The sequence below is a fragment of the Candida tropicalis genome (assembly GCF_000006335.3).
Source record: "Candida tropicalis MYA-3404 genomic scaffold supercont3.1, whole genome shotgun sequence".
Taxonomy (NCBI): domain Eukaryota; kingdom Fungi; phylum Ascomycota; class Pichiomycetes; order Serinales; family Debaryomycetaceae; genus Candida; species Candida tropicalis.
Genome location: NW_003020038.1, coordinates 136,447 through 159,495, shown reverse-complemented (window position 1 = coordinate 159,495; position 23,049 = coordinate 136,447). Strand labels below are relative to the sequence as shown.

The 23,049-nt window shown below is 33.8% G+C and overlaps 10 protein-coding genes and 2 non-coding genes across 12 annotated transcripts; 6 read left to right on the top strand and 6 right to left on the bottom strand. All coding sequences in view use genetic code 12, as the record gives it.

The window, feature by feature from the left end:
- Positions 1 to 37: 37 nt before the first annotated feature.
- CTRG_00070 (uncharacterized protein) lies at positions 38 to 3,076 on the bottom strand (the record flags this gene model as incomplete). The annotated part of the gene is made up of 1 exon (XM_002545243.1): positions 38 to 3,076. The coding sequence occupies one exon, from the start codon at positions 3,074 to 3,076 to the stop codon at positions 38 to 40; it is 3,039 nt and encodes a 1,012-aa protein (XP_002545289.1).
- A 1,134-nt stretch (positions 3,077 to 4,210) lies between these two features.
- Positions 4,211 to 6,406, bottom strand: MLH1 (mismatch repair ATPase; the record flags this gene model as incomplete). The annotated part of the gene is made up of 1 exon (XM_002545242.1): positions 4,211 to 6,406. One exon carries the CDS (start codon positions 6,404 to 6,406, stop codon positions 4,211 to 4,213), a length of 2,196 nt encoding a protein of 731 aa, XP_002545288.1.
- A 176-nt stretch (positions 6,407 to 6,582) lies between these two features.
- On the top strand, positions 6,583 to 7,716 carry CTRG_00068 (Smc5-Smc6 complex subunit; the record flags this gene model as incomplete). Its single annotated transcript, XM_002545241.1, has 1 exon — positions 6,583 to 7,716. One exon carries the CDS (start codon positions 6,583 to 6,585, stop codon positions 7,714 to 7,716), a length of 1,134 nt encoding a protein of 377 aa, XP_002545287.1.
- A 73-nt stretch (positions 7,717 to 7,789) lies between these two features.
- On the bottom strand, positions 7,790 to 9,088 carry CTRG_00067 (putative N(6)-L-threonylcarbamoyladenine synthase; the record flags this gene model as incomplete). The annotated part of the gene is made up of 1 exon (XM_002545240.1): positions 7,790 to 9,088. One exon carries the CDS (start codon positions 9,086 to 9,088, stop codon positions 7,790 to 7,792), a length of 1,299 nt encoding a protein of 432 aa, XP_002545286.1.
- Positions 9,089 to 9,799: 711 nt separating this feature from the next.
- On the top strand, positions 9,800 to 10,915 carry CTRG_00066 (uncharacterized protein; the record flags this gene model as incomplete). The annotated part of the gene is made up of 1 exon (XM_002545239.1): positions 9,800 to 10,915. One exon carries the CDS (start codon positions 9,800 to 9,802, stop codon positions 10,913 to 10,915), a length of 1,116 nt encoding a protein of 371 aa, XP_002545285.1.
- A 107-nt stretch (positions 10,916 to 11,022) lies between these two features.
- On the top strand, positions 11,023 to 11,412 carry CTRG_00065 (uncharacterized protein; the record flags this gene model as incomplete). Its single annotated transcript, XM_002545238.1, has 1 exon — positions 11,023 to 11,412. The coding sequence occupies one exon, from the start codon at positions 11,023 to 11,025 to the stop codon at positions 11,410 to 11,412; it is 390 nt and encodes a 129-aa protein (XP_002545284.1).
- Positions 11,413 to 11,430: 18 nt separating this feature from the next.
- On the top strand, positions 11,431 to 12,306 carry SPS20 (Sps20p; the record flags this gene model as incomplete). Its single annotated transcript, XM_002545237.1, has 1 exon — positions 11,431 to 12,306. The coding sequence occupies one exon, from the start codon at positions 11,431 to 11,433 to the stop codon at positions 12,304 to 12,306; it is 876 nt and encodes a 291-aa protein (XP_002545283.1).
- A 402-nt stretch (positions 12,307 to 12,708) lies between these two features.
- CTRG_00063 (uncharacterized protein) lies at positions 12,709 to 15,687 on the top strand (the record flags this gene model as incomplete). Its single annotated transcript, XM_002545236.1, has 1 exon — positions 12,709 to 15,687. The coding sequence occupies one exon, from the start codon at positions 12,709 to 12,711 to the stop codon at positions 15,685 to 15,687; it is 2,979 nt and encodes a 992-aa protein (XP_002545282.1).
- Positions 15,688 to 15,808: 121 nt separating this feature from the next.
- On the bottom strand, positions 15,809 to 16,303 carry CTRG_00062 (uncharacterized protein; the record flags this gene model as incomplete). Its single annotated transcript, XM_002545235.1, has 1 exon — positions 15,809 to 16,303. One exon carries the CDS (start codon positions 16,301 to 16,303, stop codon positions 15,809 to 15,811), a length of 495 nt encoding a protein of 164 aa, XP_002545281.1.
- Positions 16,304 to 17,464: 1,161 nt separating this feature from the next.
- Positions 17,465 to 17,535, top strand: CTRG_06366. The gene has a single exon. It is a non-coding gene; the product is annotated as a tRNA-Gly (tRNA).
- Positions 17,536 to 17,971: 436 nt separating this feature from the next.
- Positions 17,972 to 18,042, bottom strand: CTRG_06329. Its single transcript has one exon. It is a non-coding gene; the product is annotated as a tRNA-Gly (tRNA).
- A 195-nt stretch (positions 18,043 to 18,237) lies between these two features.
- Positions 18,238 to 22,893, bottom strand: ARO1 (Aro1p; the record flags this gene model as incomplete). The annotated part of the gene is made up of 1 exon (XM_002545234.1): positions 18,238 to 22,893. The coding sequence occupies one exon, from the start codon at positions 22,891 to 22,893 to the stop codon at positions 18,238 to 18,240; it is 4,656 nt and encodes a 1,551-aa protein (XP_002545280.1).
- Between the last annotated feature and the right edge of the window lie 156 nt (positions 22,894 to 23,049).

Sequence of the window (23,049 nt, the reverse complement as noted above, 5' to 3'; positions counted from 1 at the left end):
ATATATATATATATAAACTTATACACAAACTACTATTTTACAACTCATATGAAATAAAGTCTCTAACGGGTCTTTGGTCTTCTAAATCAATACATTTCCATAAACTCTTGGTTAATAATATTTTATCATCGATAAATTGGTAAATTTTACTTAAATAATACCAAACTTCAACATTATTATATCCACCCATCCATACATTTGAGAAATCTTCTAGTAAATTTTTCAATCTAATCAATCCAATATTTAAATCTTTATTGGATATAAATAATGAATTTTTCTGTTCATCATCAACTAAAAATAATTTGGCAATTCCTAAAAGGGTCAAATTATAATCATTAATATTATACTTATAAGTTGAATCAGTTGTTAAAATTTCCAATGATCTTTCAAATTCTTGTAATGATAAAAATTTTCTTGACTTACTAGTTAAAAAACCTAATGCAGTAAATGTTTTAATATTTGGTTCATAAATCGATTCTGCCTCCACTATGCATTGTTCACATTCTTCAATTAATCCTGCCTTCAAGAAAACTCGACTAGTCCATAACCAAATTTCTTGAAGGATTTTTCTTTCAGTTATATTATCAGTAGCTTTTAATGGAGCTGAAGTCTCTTCAGGAATGAAATTCTCAACAGATGCCGGTTTTGGTGAAGTAGTTATTGATGGAGGTGATTTGACTACACCATTACCATTACTACTATGTTTCAGCTCTGGTTTCTTAATCTTCAGATGTACTGAAGAATAAATAGAAGAACCTCTTCTACCAATTGCCCCGTCTTTTGAAGTTATATTTGAAAGTCTCTTTAATTTATCAACTCTTGAAGATCCACTCTTTGAATGATTACTCATTTTTGGTTCCAAATCTGACTCTTCAAATTTTGGTACTGGTGGAATAAATGATTCATGCTTGACTTTTTGAGCATTTGGTGATGGATCAATAAAACTTGGTCGATGACTCCATTTATCCAAGGCTCCGAATTGTCTTGACGATTGAGCAACATGTGGTGCACTCTTCAATTGAACTTCAAAAAGTTCATGATATAAAATAAATACTTCAGATAAATAATCAATCATATATTGAGACCCATGAATAGATTCCAAAACAGCCAATTGGGTTAATTTTAATTGTAAGATTTCATACTTTGTCTCGGCAGTCAACTTGATATCTCGCTGTTTATGTTTCATAACATACAACCCGGATATATTTAATGCCTTATTAATGAATCTTTCTGGCTCTCTCATTTGAGGTCTTGGAGCAACATATCCATTAGGATCTTGTTGTGTTGTTTGACCGTCAATACTATTGCCATTGGTTAAGTCTGAGGGTAAAATATTATCAAAATTGGTGGCTGGTTTAACAACATCGGCGTTATCATTATCAAAAGAAGTCAACAATAAAACTAACAAGTTCCAAGTCTTGAATGATTCAGGATATTTCTTCAATATGAATTTACACAACTTTAATGATGATTTCAATGATCCGGAATTGGCCAAAGCCAAAGCATAACTAAACAAGTAAAAGACATTCCCGGTTGAATTGACAATTAAACTATTCTTGTAGTATTTCAATACCAAGTTGACATTTGCATTCAAGAGTGATTGGTTGGAGCTTTCAAAATTGGCCAAATAATAGTAATAGTATCCAATGGCGTACCATGCTTTTGAAATCAATTCGATAAATTGCGAATTGTCTGATTGTAAAATGTTCATATTGTACTTTCGGTACAAGAAACTCAATGGATTTCTATCACTAGCATGATTGTCATCGTCATATGACAAATCAATTAATTCTTCCAACTTCTTCATGTAACCCAACAATTCAACCACAAATTGTTTCAACATTTCCAGAACCATCGAATCGTGATTATATTGAAACTTCTTATGATCTTTAAAACTTTTCAAAGGATTAAAATGAATCACACAAGTACTGTAAGTGTCTATGATACTTAAAATATCATCAATATAACCTCCTTTCAATTCTTGATCTTTTTTGGAATAATCAATATATGTCTTAAACACTGCTAATGCTTCGTCATAATCATTCAAATCAATCAAGGTATAGATCAAATTAGACAAAACAATTCGACTCTGGTATGTTTTGGTGGTAGCATCAAGAAGATACTTTTTAGATAAGCTTGGTTTTAAAATTGACAAATTGAATGGGACATAACTCAAAGATTCATAAAGGTTATTTATATAGTCATTGACTTCTATAGCAGTCGTATCATTGGTAATGGCATTGGGGAATTGACTTTTAACAAGAATATTTTCTTCAATTTCATTGATTAAAAATGTAGTATAGTCGCTCTTGAACGAGTTATTAATTAATTTGTAATTTTCTGGACGTAATAAATAATTTGAAAATGCAATGATGGCTAATTTGTTGTTGAAAAATGATAAATTTCTCAAATGATTGACAAAAGAAAACGGAATGGTACCATTTTTACTCAAATTGATGGACAAATTACGAAATAATAAATCCAACCAATGGTTTGCCACAACTTGACTTTTAGAAAATGGTTTTCTATAATTCTGTAAATATTCTAACCAAACATTAGAATTATTCCCACCAACTAATCCCAACAACACATAATATCTAACAGTTAAATATTCGATAAACTCCTTTTGATTCACACTGGAATTAGAAGCGTTTGCATTTTTAGAAACTTGAAATGGGACAGCAATAGATCCCAAAAGCTTATTCATGTGGTTCAAATTATCATCCAAGTAATACAAATGCGCCATTAACACGACGTAATACAAGTTTTCATCATAAGATTTGGATGTATTTTCATAATTCAAACTAATTGACTTGGCATAATTAATCAACTGTTGTAATTTTTCATTAGCCGAATTTACACTATTTGGATTTTGTTCAAGTTGGGACAAATTTTCTAAAGATAACAACTCATTCTTGTTGAATTCATTATCAATCAACAACTCTAATTGGTAATCAACAAACACCAATTGTTGAAAGTAATCTTGAGTGTCTTGGAATTGCAAGACATTTTTGGGGAAACATCCAAAATTTAAAGTACGAGTATACCTTTCATTGACTGAATTCTCGATATACATCTTGGACAAATATAATGGGATCTATCTGTTGTTGGCTATCTTGATACTTTGTTGAAATAACACGAGGCAGATAAAATCTCACTAGATTTTTTTATTTTTTTTTTTTTTGTTTGTTTATTTCGTCCTTCAATCTAGACAAACTGTGTGAAAAATTAAACTCTTGTTAGCAAAAGTAGATATACAGCAAATTTAGTAATGATATAATGGTAAATCACACTAAATGATGGTAATACTTTTGATACTGATTTCAAAAGAATATAAGGAGAATGATAGATCAGAAAGAAAAAGAAGTAAAAAGATCCACTTGAATTTTTTTATGGATTATTTTTATAGATTGTAAGTTTATTTCTACCTTCTTAAATTGGTCTTAAAATTCTTTGCAAATTTTCTTCTCTCTTTTTTTTTTTTCTTTCCCCTGTTGGTGGTGGTGGTGGTGGTGGTAAATAGCAAAGCATAAAGCACACGCACGGGAACGCACCACGGAAATTTTTTTATTACTTAAACAAGAAATTAACTCCTCCTTTACGACGACATTTTATCACAGTTGTCATTTTGTTCCACTGGATGATGATGATAATCGTGAACACAATAGATTAACACAGATTCCATCTTTCTTTTCTCACGAAGGTTCTTGTTCTACTAAATATGCAAGTTAAGGTGATAAGACAGTACTATATGTGAAACACTTTGGTCTGTGATAAAAAAAAAAATCAATAACCAACTATTAGGAATCTATTGGTGTTTCTCATTAGGTCTGGTCTAACCAAAGACATACTACCGATCGTCTGCAAAAAAAAAAAAAATCAATATATCCCTTGTAACTTCAATTGATCTACACAGCTATTAAATTAACTAATTTACCATGATCTCAAACGTATACTACTCAAATCAAATTGACAACAATAGTCTAATTTCGTACATTAGTTCCGAGTAGTTAATCTGATAGCTTGTCTCTTTTTTTTTCGTTATTGTTGTTTTTTATCATGTGGAGAAGTCGACACAAAGAAAAGATCTGCAACTCGGCACCCAAAAAAAAAAATTTTTGAACTCATGTGAGAATTTTTGCTTCCAACTTCCTACTCTTTTTGGCAGCCGTGTGTTAGAAAAATAAGACATCAATGTCGTAAGATTCTTTCAACATCTTTCAAACACTTTATATAAACCTGGTAAATCAGCAATTTGAATCACATCTCTCAACATATTTTTAGGGGCTAAAAATTGTTTTTTTATCTCCGGAAACAATATATTTTCTAATTGTTGTTCAAACTCATTTCTTTTACTTTCTTCTTCCGAGGGTTCTGGTAGGTAAAACAATGAAATTTGTCTAAGAATACCTTTTAGACAATCCTGCTCATCTTCATAGTTGATTTTGGTTCCTAATCGATATAGAAAATATGGTAATTTATTATAATCAGGTTGTACTCCAGCAACTAACATTGGTAATGTGGTTAATCTATTTTCTTCATCTATTACAATCTGAAAATACTCAAAAAACATCTCCTTCATACCTACAATTGTATCAATGATTTTGTTCATCGGCTCCAAATTATCATTGATCTCATACAATGGAGCTAACAACTCTTCAAGTTTTATTGGCAGACCAAACTGAATCTCGCCGAAGTTACAAAATTCTTGTAATCCAATTTGATAATAAAACTCTAGCAACATTGCTCCGTAGTCACACAAGAATAGCTTAACATCATATTGGAAACAGCATAATCTCTTGACTGGATCTATAATACCCACATAAACTGCATGATTGAATATATTCGTCAAAGGTTTATTGACAATGGATGTCAACTCTGTTTTCAAATTAGCAATCGAATCCAAATTCACCTGGATTTGTTTTCTAGTTGAATTGATTTGCACTTTATCTTTTTCCGGTGAAGTCAACTCAGCAGGTAAAATATCTGCTTGTGGAGAAGAAGGAGGTGCCTCATCTACCACTGCGTCTTGATTTGGTAAATCATCAATTTCAATCTCTTCCACTTGCACACTAGGGATTCTATCTTCGCTGGTATCTTCTTGTATCATCAGTGAGGAAATATTCACAAATTCCTTCTTCATATGTTCGTGGTAACTTCCAGCTTCCTGCAGCTGCATAAAAGAACTTATCTTTGGTTGAGAAGAATCAACTCGAACCATTTTATTTTCCTGTCGATATTTCTTCAACGATGGCTGTGTCACTTGAGATCTAGGTAATTCCATACCTTCATCGATTTCTTCATTGGGTCTTTTTGTAACAACTGTCTGTGTTTTGAACTTTCGTGAAGTGTCAACACTTGATAGAATCCCATGTACTTTGGAAACAATAACATCAATTATTTCATCTTCATTAAGAAATCTCACTTCTCGTTTGGTTGGATGAACATTAACGTCTAAATTATCTGGTCTTATTTCCAAACTAAGATAATAAAATGGGTGGCTACCTTTTGGCAAGAAAAATTGGAAGATGGAATTAATTGCTTTTTTAAGTGGATCACAAGTAACTAGTCTATGATTAATGAAAAATATTGGTTGAATCTTCTTTTTGTTATTATAGTTTGCATTTGTCAAAACACCACTCACTTTCATCAACCCAAGCTCTTCCTCCTTTATATTCTCCACGTCAAGCAATTCATTGGCAATAGCTGATCCATAAACCAATCTGATGCGCTCCTTTATGGGCAATTTCGGTCTTGTATTCAATTGCTGTAATGGGTCTCCAAATTTCTTACAACTAAAACCCACATCTCCACAATGGATAGCATAACGACCAACAATATCTAAAATCTTTGAAAATTCATCACTTTTTGATTTTAAACCGCGTAGTCTTGAAGGGATATTGTAAAATAAATCTTCCACTATGATTTGGGTCCCCACTTTACCTGCTGTGGGGCGTGGCTCTGTACTCTTGGCCCCTGGTTTAAAATTAGCTCCACATAATTTACCATTCATATAAAATGCCTTATATGCTAGATTAGAATCTTGCTGTTTGGTAATAACAGATAATCTTGATATATGAGAAATACTAGCCAATGCTTCACCACGAAATCCATATGTGGCAATACTTTCTAGGTCTTCAAATTTTGATAATTTTGACGTAGCAAACCGTTCACACAATAAAGGTAAATCAACTTTATTGATTCCATGACCGTTGTCTGTGATTTGTAATAATTTCAATCCGCCATCTTTCACTAGTATATCAATCATAGTTGCATTTGCATCAATAGAATTCTCCAACATTTCTTTTAATGCATTTGCTGGTTGAATAATAATCTCACCAGCTGCTATCTTATTAATCACTGATTCATCTAGCTTCTTGATTGTTCTTGTATCTAAGTCTGTCATAATTGGTTGTCAAACACGTAGGGAGAAAGGAAAAATTATGAACTATTGGCGACGCGTTCTGTAATTTAACATCAAAAAAAAAAAAAAAATTTAAGTGAAGAAACAAAGGACGACAGAATTTTATTTTCTCTTTTTAATTACAAGTTGTTTAGCAAATAACGACTACATCTCACCAAATGACCATGGAAGAAACACAACGAACCAAGAAATTTTCTAAACAAGAACAGATTGAAGACTATGAAAAACTTCGTCAGCGAATTAAGAATCATTTTAACGATGCTATGAAAGGTAATGGTTTAGCCATTCTGGTTGGATATATTGATGAAATTTCTGAATTATATACTCGAGTTCAAACTCAAAAGGTCAAGGATACAAAGATTCATTTAGAAGATTCTGAAGTTTTTAAAGAAGTTTCTGATTTTGCAGCATTGAGTATCAGAAATCATAATTTTGGTGATCTGGGGGTATCGCTTGATGAAAGAGGATTCTTGAAATGTTTGAAAAGATATGCCGTCACTGATGAAAGTCTCCTAACTAATGATGATGTTGATTTGGATAACTATCAAGCTGATGATGACGAAGATGATGAAGATTCAGTTAATGATGAACACAATTTTAATAAAACCAATTGGTTAAAACTTGGGATACTTTATCATCAAGTTAGTAAGAAACCAATCCTGGTTGATTTCTTAAATGGCCCTTTGAAAGCAGAAAAGAGAAAGATTGTAAGAACTCGAAACATTGATGATACTAAAGGTAAATCATCATCCACGACAGCAAGACAAGTCCAAGCAAGTGACATATCAGGAAACGAAGAACAAAACACAGCTAATATGGTTAAAATGGTGTATCGTACATATATTGAAAAGGATGATGGAGAAGGAGTGAATTTATTCAAATTTTTCATAAATCCATTTTCATTTGGACAAAGTGTGGAGAATTTATTTTACACAAGTTTTCTTATTAAAGATGGTAGATTGAAATTATATACCGATGAACATGGAATTCCTTGTATTGAAAGAGTTACCGGTCAAGAAATTAGAGAAGCTCGAGAAGAGGATCACAAAATGACAACTACCCATAATATTGCAACATTCAATTATGGAGCATGGAGAAAATACATCGAATTGTATGATATACGAGACGCGTTTTTGGGACACCGTAATGAACCAGAGGATCAAATGCCCCCTGAAGATACTATTGAGGATGATGAAAATGAAGTGATTCCAAATAGTTTGAAAAGAAAGAGAACAGAAGATTCCGATGCTGAATCTGTTACTGAATCCATCACAGACATTGAATTCGAATGATAGTGTATATGTACAAGATTTATATTATTATTATTATTATTATTATTTTCATCTTCTAATATATGTATTAATACTATTTACAGATTCTATTATATTCCTCATCGTCTATCTTCTCCCATCCTGGAACATCTAGTAAATTATCTAATGGCCATTTTTTAATAGGAGTAAATCCAAGATCAGTTTTCAACCTCAACTGTTCAAATATTTCAATTCCTGCAGCACCGATCATGATTGCATTATCGGTACATAATGATAAATCTGGGAAATGGAAATTAATTTTATCAGTACCTAATTCTTCAATCTTTAAATTGGTCAGTAATTTTTCTCTCAATCTCTTATTGGTTGCAACACCTCCGGAACATATAAAGTCTTTAACTCCAATCAAAATTCCATCACTATTTCTATGACAAAGTCCATGCTTCTTGAATGAAATATTGATTCGATCTACTATATGATCAAACACAAACTCTTGTGTTTTATATGCAATGAATTTTTTCGTTCTTTCATCAAGTTTATCCCCACCAGGATAATAATTTGCCTTATACTCTTGAATATTACTTAAAAAATGAGCAAATGCAAACTTGATGTCTTCGGAAATACCATGTTTTGGTGCACCAAACGGTAATGTCAATCTAAACTTCAACTCGTTGGATATTCTTGTATCCACGTTCATGTTATCAAACTCTTGTTTTTCTTCAAATGGTATGGCATCGATATACTTTTCCAACTCTTTACCCAACATATTTCCATACATTCCTAATTCACGGGCACATTTATCTAATGAATCCCCCACTGCTATATCACAAACATTAATGATAATTTCATGTTCAGTTAATGACTTCAGCAACACCAACATTGTATGACCTCCACTACATAACAAACTCAAGAATGGATATTGTGGAGGTGGTGAATTTGGTTGATCTTTCTTTGGTAAATTAGCCGTTAATAAATGACCCAACATATGATGAACGCCAATTAAAGGAACATTCCATGCAACAGATAATCCTTTAGCAAATTCAGTTGAAGCACTTAAAGATCCTGGCATACCTGGGCCTCTGGTGACACAAAGTAGATCAGGTGGATTTAAAGATGATATACCATGTTTAGAACAAAACTCTCGAACCATTTTGGCCATTGTTGCCATATGATAATTATATGCTGCTGTTGGCATTATGCCTCCAATATCTGCTGAATGTAGGGTTTTCTTAAATTGATCTATAATTATTGGTTGTTTTTCCGATGGGGATTTTTCAAGCAAGGCAACACAGGAGTCATCACAAGAAGACTCGATAGCCATAACTCGGTAGTCTCGTATTGACTGTATTAGACGTTTGTTTCGGCATAATGGTTTAATATGTTGTAGTAGTATCATATCATAGTATTGAAATAATGGAATAGGTATTGAACGATGCAGACAATATAAATCGATATTATTTTTTTTTTTTTCATCTGGTATTCTAATGCGTGTATAGAAGATATAACAGAGGGTGATACTATTTGGATCTAACAATAAAAGGACACTAAAAATGTAAAGTGTGGTCACTACATAGAGACTGGTTAATGGAACATTCAGTTTACATAGGTGACTATATTGACCCTTTCTCTCAATAACCTTCTTTATTCATGCCCTCGGCTGCTATATCCATTTTCCTACAATGCCTCTCACTTAATGGATGGGCCGAAAAAACATAGAAGGCATGAAAAAAAAAAAATCCAACGAATAAAAAAAGATCAGAAAAAAAAAATACTACATTTTGAATACTGTCATAACTGTACCATTTTTCCAATACCATTAGCCATCTCAATAACTATTCATTCATTTGCCATATTAATTGTTTTGTTTTAAAGTTAATTCCTCAGTTTTTTCTAATATTTTTTTTGTATAAAATTCCATAAATTCCATTCTGAGTCTTGACAACATTTCAATTTTCACTTTGCATTAATTTCTATTTTTGTTTTTTTTTTTAGGTTTCGCTTTTCACTACTTGAGTTTTTCTTTTTATTGATTCCATATACAGATCTTTATGTTGATAAGGATACTTTAAGAATAAGATAAATCATTCAATATTTTCAGTATATTTATATGTCACAATCTTTCACAACTTCAACTATACCCTTAACATTCGAACCCCACGATCATCACAAAGACCCTCAGGCTCATCATCGAACGAAATCACCACCACCCCCAGCCAATCATGATGACCAAAATAACGGAGAAGAAAAAGTACAACCAATTTGGCAATGTATGTTAGCTGGTGGATTTGGTGGTGTAGTGGGTGATAGTACCATGCATTCTTTGGACACTGTTAAAACTAGACAACAAGGATTGTCACATAATCCAAAATATAAAAACATGGTACCAGCATATAGAACAATACTAAAAGAAGAAGGGTTCTTTCGTGGATTATATGGTGGATATACACCAGCAGTATTGGGATCTTTCCCTTCAACAGCAGCATTTTTTGGAACATATGAATATTCCAAACGAAAGATGATTAATGATTGGCACATAAATGATACATTCGCTTATTTTATTGCAGGAGTGCTAGGTGATTTGGCATCAAGTGTATTTTATGTTCCTTCTGAAGTGTTGAAGACAAGATTACAATTACAAGGTAAGTACAATAATCCGTACACAAAAGAATGCGGGTATAATTATCGAGGTTTATGGAATGCAATTGTAACTATATATAAAACTGAAGGACCAAGAACGTTTGTTTTTGGCTATAAAGAAACATTGTTCAGAGATTTACCATTTAGTGCGTTACAGTTTTCATTCTACGAAACTTTCCGTAGTTGGGCTATCTATTCAAATCTGGGTTCGGATGACTTGCCAATTTCTGCAGAATTATTCACAGGTGCCGCAGCTGGGGGTTTAGCTGGTGTGTTGACAACACCGCTTGATGTTATTAAAACACGTATTCAAACAGCAATGAATACTGCAGAATTGGGTAGTTCGATATCTGACAAACATATAATTACCAATCCTGTTGTTAGGTTACTAAACAGGAATGCTACATTGAAAGCATTGGTATCGATATATAAACATGAAGGTATACTAGGAGCCTTTTCTGGAGTTGGACCCAGATTTATCTGGACCGGTATTCAAAGTTCAATTATGCTTTTGCTTTACCAAATGGCACTAAAGCAATTGGATTTGTTTTCCGGTAACAACTCCGATAAAAAACTAGATTCATAGAAATCGTGTATATAGAATCACATATTTAAAACTTTAATAGAATTATTTTAATAAGTTGGGGTTTTCTATCTCCGTGTAGAAGTGAGTGATTAACTCCGATCTGAAACATGGAAGTATGTCATCATTTAACTGTATCTGTATATATTTTCATTATTATTTGTTTTTTTTTTTTTGCAGTCATATATTGCCTGGTGGTGGATATTTCACATGGGTGGAGAAAATATGCACTGCTCCCAACAGTGATTCTCTTTTGTTTTAATGCATGGAACCCCGCAAGTCAAATGATTTATACCGAGCAAGTTCACAATAGACAACACAATAGGAAACCGAAAAAAGGAAGATGTGCTAGATATTCATACATAAAACTTAGAACATACAAATATGAAAAAAAAAAAAAAACTCCGTCTATAAGTACTTTACATTTCCTGCCACTTTTTTTTTATTTTTTTGGCAATACATATTTTTTTTTTTTGATAATCGAATTAGTGTTCAAATAGATTACTACATTTACTACAATGCCAAATACCTTAGATCAATCTTATGTTAAGAGAAGTGTCTGGAAATCAGATATCTACGCCGGAAAAGTTGTCTTCATCACTGGTGGTGCGGGTTCAATTTGTCGTGTTCAAGCAGAAGCAATGGTTTTATTAGGTGCTAATGCTGCTATTATTGGTAGAAATGTTGAAAAGACAGAGTCAGCTGCTGAAGAAATTGCATCCTTAAGACCAGGTGCCAAAGTTATAGGTATCGGTGGTGTTGATGTTCGTAAAATTCAAACAATTAAAGAAGCTGTTGACAGAACAGTTGCCGAATTAGGTAGAATTGATTATGTTGTTGCTGGTGCTGCTGGTAATTTCTTGTGTGATTTCAATCATTTGTCTTCAAATGCTTTCAAATCCGTCATTGATATTGATTTGTTGGGTTCTTTCAATACCGTTAAAGTTACATTTGATGAATTGAGAAAAAACAAGGGATCTGTTATCTTTGTTAGTGCTACTTTGCACTACACTGGTGTTCCAATGCAAGCACATGTTGGTGCTGCTAAAGCTGGTGTTGATGCTTTGAGTAATGCTCTTGCTGTTGAATTAGGTCCATTGGGTATTAGATTCAACTGTATTGCTCCAGGTGCTATTTCTGGTACTGAAGGTATGCTGAGATTGGCCCCACCTTCAGATACACCATTGGAGAAGAAGATTCCTTTGCAAAGACAAGGTACTACAGAAGATATTGCTGACGCCACCGTGTTTTTGTTTAGTCCTGCTGCCTCTTATGTCACTGGTGATGTTTTGGTAGTTGATGGGGCCATGTGGCAAACTGGTGGTGGTATTATCAATGATTTCTACCCAGATATTATAGTCCACCAAAACAGTGATCCAGATGGTAAATTATAATGATGAATAGATATAAATATCAAATAGGAAAATAACATGTTGCTTCGTATAACTTTGTGTATTGTATGACGTAAACTTGTTTTTATTTTTCTGGCGCAGCATAGAATCTAAAAATACTCAACCCTACCGCGACGAAGTGGACCCAGTAGTAAATAAAAAGGGTATCCATTGGCGGCAGACATCAAAAACGCACCACGAAAAAAAAAATTCTTGTTCCTGTTTGTAAAAAAAAAAAAAATAAAGTCGACAGGAGAAAAAAAAAAAATAAATACATGATCTGGTTTCATTTTTTCTCTTTTTCTTTTTTTTTTTTTTTTTCTTTTCCTCTTATTTCTTCCCTATTGTTTACATTATCTTGACTATTCATAATCAAATCAACAATACATTCATTTTAGATCAATTATGACGGATAGATTTGGAAGACAAAAGTCTCAAAGATGGGTCAATTCTGTTCCTACTTATGGAGACTGGGGAGACGACGAGTATGGTTATGAAAACGATGACGGATACGAGTATCAAGATGAAGATTATGAACTGCAACAACAACAACAACAACCACAGAAAAATCCTACTCCTCAACGATTTGAATTACCGAGTGATCATGTTCCTCCTCTTCCAGCAGTTGACATTAAAGAGTACCAAAATCAAGCACAGAGTAACACAGCCACTACAAATGGTACAATCCCCCAGTCAGATATAGCACCAAGCAATTTGGTTTTATCAATTGATAAAGACAAGCATGTTGGTGAACTCAGTAGTGACGATGAGATCCCACAAGTTGAACTGAACAATGATTCATTTTATAATCCAGACCTGAAATATTCTGATGAACCAGAATATTCTCCTGAGAATCCTCATCCACTTTCATCTATGGGTCAGCCAGGATTAAGATTATCAATTTATAGAAAGGACATAAAGAGCGCAGAAGAGGTATTTGATGGGTTACCAGAAGATGACCAAGATGAAAATGATTCAATTGGGGATGAAGCAGATTTTAAATCTGTGATTCCATCTTCAACTACTAAAGATGTACCAGTACATGAAACCACCGCCTTCAATGAATCAGTACCGCCAAGTTTGGTTTTATCAGTTGATAAACGTAACAATAATGGTATTTATTCCGATAGTAGTGAAGATGATATGAATGATAGTGATGATGTCCGCTCTGAAGTGGGATTCAATGAAACAGTTGAACATTTTCAAAAATCTTCATCGAAATCAACTTCAAACACTCCAACAATTGATACTAGAAATGTCAAACCACTCATCCATCAGTCATCACATCAAAGTTTCGAACCACCGACACCAACTTATAGCTATTCACGCCAAGCTAGCATTCCTCCAGAGAGTCCATCAGTTGCATCTGAAACTAGTTTCAATTCCGAATATTCCTATCAAAAAGAGCCAATATCGTTGCGTTTGGCCACGCATCAAGAAACCACTGAATTTTCAAAAGAGCAACATCAAGAAGAAGACAAAGAAGAAAAAGACGAACCAGTGCATCCAGTTGCCACTAATGTTCTTGAAGAAACCAAAACTATCACTAATCAAGAACAACCGGGCTTGGTTTTATCGGTGGACAAACGCAAATTTGATTTAAGTGATGATGATGATGATGATGATGATTGGGGTTACAACAGTCAGAATTCAAGTAACGATGAGTATGCTGATGGTGGTTTAAATGTTCCCCAAGATTCCCAACCAGATATCGATTCATTTATTAATGAGTTAAACAATTCTTCTGGAGGGGATAAATCAGATGATATATTACCTCCATTGGATCACGATGTATCATTGCCTGATTTTGAGAATACTTCATTCAGTAAATTTGATGAAGAGAAACCTCTACAACAGAAAGATGAACAAAGTCACCATGATTATAAAGAAGAAGTCAATAATAAAGAGGATGATGATGATGATGATTATTCTTTCCCAATTAAACCATTATCCATTTCTCAACAGAAAGAGGCACATGATGATTATTTGAATACATTATCTGGTAGAAGACAATCTGTTAGAAAACCTCCTAGACAATCAGTTGTATTTTCTGATGATTTTCCAGGTATTGATGTTGGAAAATTAGATGAATTGCATGAACAGGAAGCGGAAGAAGTTAGTCAAATACATGAACAAGAACAAGATCACGGACAACAGCATGAACAAGAGGAAGAAGAAGAAGTAGAACATGAAGAAGAGGATGCCACATCTGGTCACCTTAAAGAACCTGTTAATGAAGATGGATCTAGAAAAGAAAGTTTGGAACTAGTTCCTCCTGAATTGCACCTGGTGCATTCATCCGGGTCATTATCTACAGGAATATTATCCATGGAAACTAGTTCACAAAAGGGAACTGATGGTGCCGATGAGTTTTTACCTAAGGATGTTAGAGATTCAAGAAGGATTTCAACCCTGAGTAATGCGACATTCAACTTGGGTGGATGGACTCCTAATACTGATCGATTCCGTAGTCAGTTCATCAATGATAATGATAGTGAATCAATTAACTATAATCCAGAAAAATCTACTTATGATAACTTCACTAAGATTAGAAACACAAATTCTAGTATAGCGGAAGAAATTTCCAATTCAAGTTCCTTATCGGTTCCCGAAACCATTGATGCGGGTATGCCAAGTATTCGAGAGGATCCGGCAAGTGAAGATGAACATGAACATAGTGATACTGAGGAAACTAATAAAGTTGAACAATACCATGGTGATGATCAATCAATAAATCCAGCTATGACAATGTCTTCCTTTAATGATTCAGTATTGGGTGATCATATTTACCAAAGACCATTGTTTAAAGAGGAACGATTAACTCCTGCTGCTTCAAAGGAAGATTTGTTGCCACAAAAGTATCATAGTTTAATTCCACCTGATGCAAGAAAAGCATCAGACAGTTCAGAAACAACAGAGAGAGCCAGGTCTACGTCAACTTCAACCATGAAAACAGATGCCACTGTTCGTGTTACTCCAAAGGTGAATACTCCATCAGCAATAACACCGGGAAAGTATCCTGTTTCTGATTGGAAGAGTATCATTACTATTTCTCAACCACAAGATAGAATTGCGGCTTTGAAACAAGCCTTATTTAAAGAACAAGAATATGATTCTGGAATTCAGACTTGGTTGAATTATGCATTAAAACAAGAACCATCATTCAACACCCATTTACTGATTGGTAGAGTTGCTTCTCAAGCTTATCAAAATGCTGCTCATAATGATCTTAGGAGACATGCTTCACTTCGTACTACTGTTAACCTTGTTAAGGATAAAGTTGAAGGCACAACAGGGTCTTTAGGTAAAACAACTGGTTCATTTGGTAAAAAGTTGTTCAGCCGCAGTAAAAAGTTTATCAAATCAACCACTGGTGATAAATAGTTTGCTTGTTTGATATTAATGTATGCATTATAAATAGTAAATTTGATCTCTACAATTATCAAATTCTCTTAAAGGTAACATATGAACGCTGATCTCATTTTATTCAAATTTACTATACACTTTAGCTCTTGTATCGATCACTAAATGGGTCTGATTTGTGAGAATACCCTCCGACAGGTTGATATCCATCACCTCTAGTATAACTGTATTCAGATGCAGAAGAAGCATTTCTATTATATCCAGGATAAGCAGTCATTGGAGGAGCTTGAGGTTGATAAGCATATTGTTGATCATAACGAGGAGGATACATATTTGGATTGACATAAGTTTGTGGAGGTTTTTCATAGACGACAGTTTGTTGATTACCACCACGACAACAGCAACAACAACAAGCTTCAATACATTTAGCACCCATAAATAAACATTGAAATATAGTTGTTAAAATCCATATAACTAAAAGTCCACCAAGGACACAACCAATGATGAAAACCACTTTACATCCAGTATTGTTCATACATGTATCATAACTTTTAAAAGAATTGGCAAAAGAAGTTACTGATTTACCAGCATCTGATGCACTATCGAGTACATCTCTTTTTATATCAGAAAGAAACATGTTGTCTGAATTAATATTGACAAAGAAAAGATCAAATAAAAAAAACTGAATCAATTAATAGAGAGAGTAAAAAAAAGAAGAATTCCAAATGTTGTAAAGTAAAGTAAGAAATGTAGGAAATAGGGGAATTATTATACTAACTAAAATAATACAGTACTTTCTTTCTTTCTTTTGTATTGTATTGTTTTGTGTGTGAGTGTGTTGTAGATTTATTTTTTATTTCTTATTTTTTCTTCTCGTGCGTGCGTGCGTGAATGAATGAATCAATCAATGAGTGCGTGTATTTGTAGTCAATTCGGTCAGTCAGTAATTTTTTTTTTTTCTTACTCAGCAAGGCAGTGGTTTATCTACACTGCCTCTTCGTAAATCACTGTATAATAAATTCAATACTGAAAAGAGAAAAGGGTGGCTTGTATAAATAAATATCATCCATATCAGCATCATTACCTGGATGCTATTTATATATTGCTAGGAATTTATGTCTTTTTGAAATGACCTTTTTTTCATTTAATCGCTTTCTTTTTTGTAATATGATTTCAGGGGGTATGATGGTGCTGGTTCATCGGTACATAATTCTTGTTTATTCCTCGACTAACTGAAAAACAATGATACGCGTAATGTAATCTTTTAATATTTCAAGATGAAACAATTTCTTTAATGTTTCTTATTTTTTTTTTGTTATTTTTTTGGTCTCCCTGCATTTCTAAAAATTTATCTCCCCTAGTATGGGCATGACAGAAATATTAAAGAATGAAAAAGATATCTCGTCTTAATTAGTTGAATATTAGTCTTTGATTTTATCTACATTTAATTTGATAATAATTGTCAATATAATTTTGAAAGGGGTAGTGATTCTATTGTTAGCACAAAAAAAAAAACTTTAATCTAAATTCAACTTCGCAATATATTTTTAACTACTTGTTTCAAAGATGTTTTCTTGTAGTATTCTGACATAATTGTAATGAAACTATAAACACCAAAGTAAAGTATAGACTACTGATACTTGTTATTCGTAATGAATTAACCAAATTAGACAAATTGAGTGTTTAAATAAGAGAATCTATATTAAATAAAACACCATTTTAATGCGTATTTGACATCTCCGGGTTTTTCAGTAAGGTTCAACTTCCAACAATTAGAGCCTATAGCTCAGTTGCAACAGCAAGAATGGTTTAGTGGTAAAATCCAACGTTGCCATCGTTGGGCCCCGGGTTCGATTCCCGGTTCTTGCAATTTCTTTTTTTTGTCCTTTTTGGCTCTTCTTTTTGCACACGATGACTACTAGTCAATCACTTTCAGAGTAACTCTGTTTACTACTAGGTTTACATGAGATCTTAGAGTTTGTGTATAGCATCAGTTAAATACTTTATTTTTGTTGACAAGTGGGCAAATACTGTTTATGGAAGTGATTGTTCTTACTGGTAATTATTACCTCACGTTGTCATGTAAAAATTCACAGTTGACAACAAATTATTTAAGGAATTTTTGACGACGAAGTATAGTGTTATGCTGTAGACAATTCATAGACAAGTTCAATTAAAGTAGATATGATCGGCAAACTAACTAGGTACACGTAATAGAATCTATTGGAATTAGTAGATAAAAAGAAAAAAAAAGCAACATTTGCTTGAGGATAACAAATTGTTGCAAAAAGGACAAAAAAGAAATTGCAAGAACCGGGAATCGAACCCGGGGCCCAACGATGGCAACGTTGGATTTTACCACTAAACCATTCTTGCTGTTGCAACTGAGCTATAGGCTCTAATTGTTGGAAGTTGAACCTTACTGAAAAACCCGGAGATGACGGGGCACAAAAAATTTATCGTTATAAAATTTAGTGTATTCATCCTTCACTACCTAATGTTTTTTTTTTTCATTATACATGTATATTAAATTTTAAAATTATTTATAATAAGAATAATAATAATAGTCGTCTATTCTTCAACAACAGCACGATGAATAACATCATATGGGGCAGTAAATCCAGTATGGATTTGGAATTGTCTATCACCTTGGTTTACCAACATTTCAACACCAGGAATAGCTCTCCATTTGAATTTTTCATCAGCAATCTTCATCATTGGTGTTACTCTTGGTTTGTAACTAGCTTCCAATAAAGTTGATTTGAATCCATTACTTGATTTTTCACCATTTGCTAAAATCTTTTCAACTTTTTGTAATAAACTTTCATCCAATGGTTTATCAGCAGGAACACAAGAAACTGCCAAACCAACATTTTGTGCCTTTTCAGCTTGATCTTCTGTTTCTAAAACTTCAAGGTTATATTCTTTAGGGAATGAGTCCTTAATTTCATTCAATTTGGAAGTTGTACGATTAGCCAAGTAGATCTTTTCACATCCAATTTGATGTAATGCATAAATAGCAGCTCTTGAAGTACCACCAGCACCAATAACTAAACCATTGACACGTGGATTTGGTGGAACACCTGCTCTTGTGAAAGAACTAGTGATACCAACCCAATCAGTGTTATCTCCTAAATATCCACCTTCTAATGGAACCAAAGTGTTAACAGCACCAATTTTTTGTGCAGCGTCAGATAATTCAGTAGCATATTTCATTATATCTAATTTCAATGGCATAGTAATTGCTAAACCACCAAAGTCTGGCTTGTTAATCAATTCCTTATAGACTTGATCAGCATCAGTGGATTCAAATCTATCAAAAGTAAATGGTAAATTCAATGCCTTGTAAGCAGCATTGTGTAAGTTTGGTGATCTAGAATGTTGAATTGGGGATCCAATAACCCAGAATTTCTTAGCAGTTAATCCACCAATATCAAAATAAATTTGATTAATTTCTTTGATTGTCAACAAACCATCTTCATTTGGAAGTGATTCTTGAGTAATTGGTGTGAAAATAGTATTCAATACTTGAGATAATTTACCTTGAGAGCCCAAATTAACAGCAAGCAACGGTTTCAAAGTATTTTGCTTTCTAAATACTTCCAATTCTAAATTGTCTTGAAGAGAAGAAGCTCTTCCAATCAATTTCACAATATCAGCATTGATAGAAACACCTTGGTTGTATTTATTAGTCCATTCGACATTGCTCCATCCCAACTTACCAGCAATATCATTATATGAGGCAATAACTCTGGTATAGCCCTTCTTAATGATGATTTCTTCGATAACTTCAACTGGAGCAGTCAATTCAACATCAATAAAAGCAACACCCAACTTCACACCAAGCAATAATAAATTTCTCAATTCTTCAACCTTATTGTCTGGGAATTTTCCACCTTGAGATTCGGTTCTCACAGTGTAAATTATTGGTAAATCAATATGTTTTCTAATTACTGCAATTTGATCAGCAATAAATGATGAGCTAGTTTCTTTTAATAAATCAACTCTCAATTCAACCGCTTCCGCGCCAACTGCAATATCACCTAATTGACTAGAAATGGCATTCAAATCTGGTACAGTCAAGCTAAGAGCAGCAGATCTACCACTTGGAATACTTGCTTTTTCAGTACCAGTTATAATCTTGATAAAATTAACAAAAGATTTTCTCAAGTGATCAAACTCTTCTTCAGTATTACAGTGACTGGAGTAGAAATGGTAATTGGAGCAATCATCATACCATTGTTCTCTTCTTAACCACACTTCTTTAACTTCACTGGTGTAAGCTGGTCTAGTGGTATCAACAGACAAGAAACTAACAGTTTCTTCCAAGTCACGGTGTAAATGTAAGACAATGCCTCCAGCGGTGATGTAGTCCTTCAATCTTTGTCTGTTTTCTGCACCTTCAACGATACCTCCACCAGTTGAAAGAACATAACCTTTAGAAAATTTAGAGAAACATTCTTTAGCAATGGCAGCTTCTTGTTCACGGAAATACTCCCAGCCTTTTTCCTTGATCAAAGATTTAATATCATTACCCAATTTTTCTTCCAAATAGACATCCATATCTAAAGATTTGAATCCCATAAATGAAGCCAACCATTCTGACAACGTGGATTTTCCAGTACCTCTCATACCAATAATGATGATACTCTTATCAGAAGCTTTTGTACCTTCTTTGTCTGTACCAAATGGTGGTTCGTAACCATCAAGTTCAATATTGAACTTGGAGTGCAAGATATCCCACCAACCTGGCCAGGTCTTACCAGTGGTTGATCTTTCTAAAATCAACACAGGTTCTTTACATAAACCAGATAATAATGAAAATGACATAGCAACTCTATGGTCATCATATGAACAGACACCTCTTTTTTCAATTGATGGGGTCTTCAAATCAGCAATATCAATACCATGAATTTCAATACCGTCTGGCAATTCATCGGCTTTAACACCAAATTTAGCCAATTCAGTAATCATGGCTTCAATTCTGTTACATTCTTTGACTCTTTGGTTAGCAATACCAGTAATGGTAGTGGAAGAGTCACCTTGGGCAACTGCAGCAACAACAGAAGCAGTCAAAAATGCATCGGTCATAGGTTCCATATCAACATGTGGCAATGGTTTTAATTGACCTCTTGGTGGACCAGTGACGGTGGTGGAAGTGGCAGTTTGTTCAACTTTACATCCCATTGGTTTCAAAACATCAACAGCAAATCTAGCATCACCTTGTAATGATGAAGAACCAATATTTGGAACAGTACATGAAGTACCAGTCATGGCAGCAAATGCTAATGGATAAGTAGCAGAAGAAGCATCTGATTCAATAACATATTCTGCTGGGTTTTTGTAAGTTCCCTTTGGAATGTGATAAGTGTAATCTTCTGTGGTAGATTTGGTGACTTCAATACCAAAAGATTTCATCATTGCACATGTCATGTCAATGTACAATTGAGAAATTGGCTTACCTCCAACTAAAGCTAAAGTGACAGGTTCTTTGGCATAAGGAGCACACATCAAAATGGATGAAACATATTGAGAAGAAATAGTAGCAGCCAATTCAATACGGCCACCTTTCAATCCATTACCAGCGGTAATCTTCAAAGGTAATGATCCTTCTTTGTTCAAATATTGGACTTCTGAACCATTAGATCTTAAAGCATCAACCAATGGACCAATTGGTCTTTCTTGCATTCTTGCATTACCAGTCAACACAACGTGATCGTTTGATTCGGATTTGCCAACCAATGAAGCAACAGTAGTTAAAAATCTGGATGCAGTACCAGCATTACCCAAGTACAATTCTTCATCACACGTAACTAAATCACCACCATTTCCTTTAAGGACAATGGTTTCACCATTATCTTCAGTGGTAATTTCTGCACCTTTCAAAGCTGCAACAGCAGCCAACATGTGTTTGGTATCATCTGAGTGTAACAAGTTCTTAATACGTACGGTACCAGTACCCAAAGCAGCCAAAATCAATGCTCTGTTGGAGATAGATTTTGAACCTGGTGGAGTGATGACATTTTCTTGTGGTGGTTGCTTGAATGGGTGAACCAAGACTTCGTCAGTCAAAACAAAAGTCAAATCTTGTTTGGAAACTTCATGTGCTTTCAATTGGTAGCATTTACCAATGCTTTCTAAGATAACACTTCTGATTTTACTACCATCATTCTTTTTATCAATAGACATTTTCTTTAATAAAAGATCAATTTCAATGTTGTGACGCTTAGGACCAACTCTTTGCAAGAATAATTTGTCATCGATGGTAACTGGTAAGCCATAGGCAACGAGACACTTTGATAATCTAGCAACGGCAACTGGTGGTAAAATTCCCAAATATCTTGCTAATTCGGCTTCTTTAATCATACCAATGGAAACACATTCACCGTGTAAAGCTTCAGGGGTGACAATAGCTTCAATAGCATGACCAATGGTGTGTCCAAAATTAAGCAAGTTTCTCAAACTAGATTCTTTTTCATCAGAAGAGACAACTTCGGCTTTAACTCTCACAGATTCTAAAACAGTTTTAACCAATTCTTCTTTAATAGACAACAAGTCTGGGTTTTTTGCTGTAACGACGGAAAGAAATTGTTTGGAAAAGTTTTCTAATCTGGTAAATTCTTCTTCGTTCCAAATAGCAGCAGTTTTAACAACTTCAGCCATACCATTGATGAATTGTCTAGTTGGCAAACTTTCCAAATAGGAAACATCAATAAAAACATATTGAGGTTGATGGAAAGCACCAATAAAATTCTTACCCAATGGAGTATCAATGGCAGTTTTACCACCAACTGATGAATCAACCATGGCTAATAAAGTAGTTGGAACTTGGACAACTCTGACACCTCTCATGAAAGTGGCAGCGACAAATCCAATCATATCACCAATCACACCACCTCCGACGGCTATTATGACAGTATCTCTAGTACATCCTTGTTGCAAAAGAAAATCTTCAACAGCTGCCTTTGTAGCTCTGTTTTTATTATTTTCACCTGGTGGGACACTATAAGTCAATACTCTTGAGTCAGGACGTTTTTCATTCAATACTTTAGTGAAATCATTAGTTAATTTGGAAAATTGTGGAGTCTTCTCAACATTGGTATCGGTAACTATAACATAAGTAGAAGAAGCCAAATTGTCAACCACTTCAGTGACAATATGGTCTTGAATGCCATAGCCAACATGGATAGTTTCTTTACCCAAGATTGGCACTTTCTCAATGGACATTGTTTGTTAGTTGTTGTAAGGTTTAACTTATTGAAGAAAAAGGAGAAATTCAATTAATTTGGTTCAATTCAAATATGACTAACTTTTCCACTAAAGTTTTTTTTTTCACCATTTTTTTTTCCAGTTTCCTGCATGGTCTACTTTGTAAGATTTTGA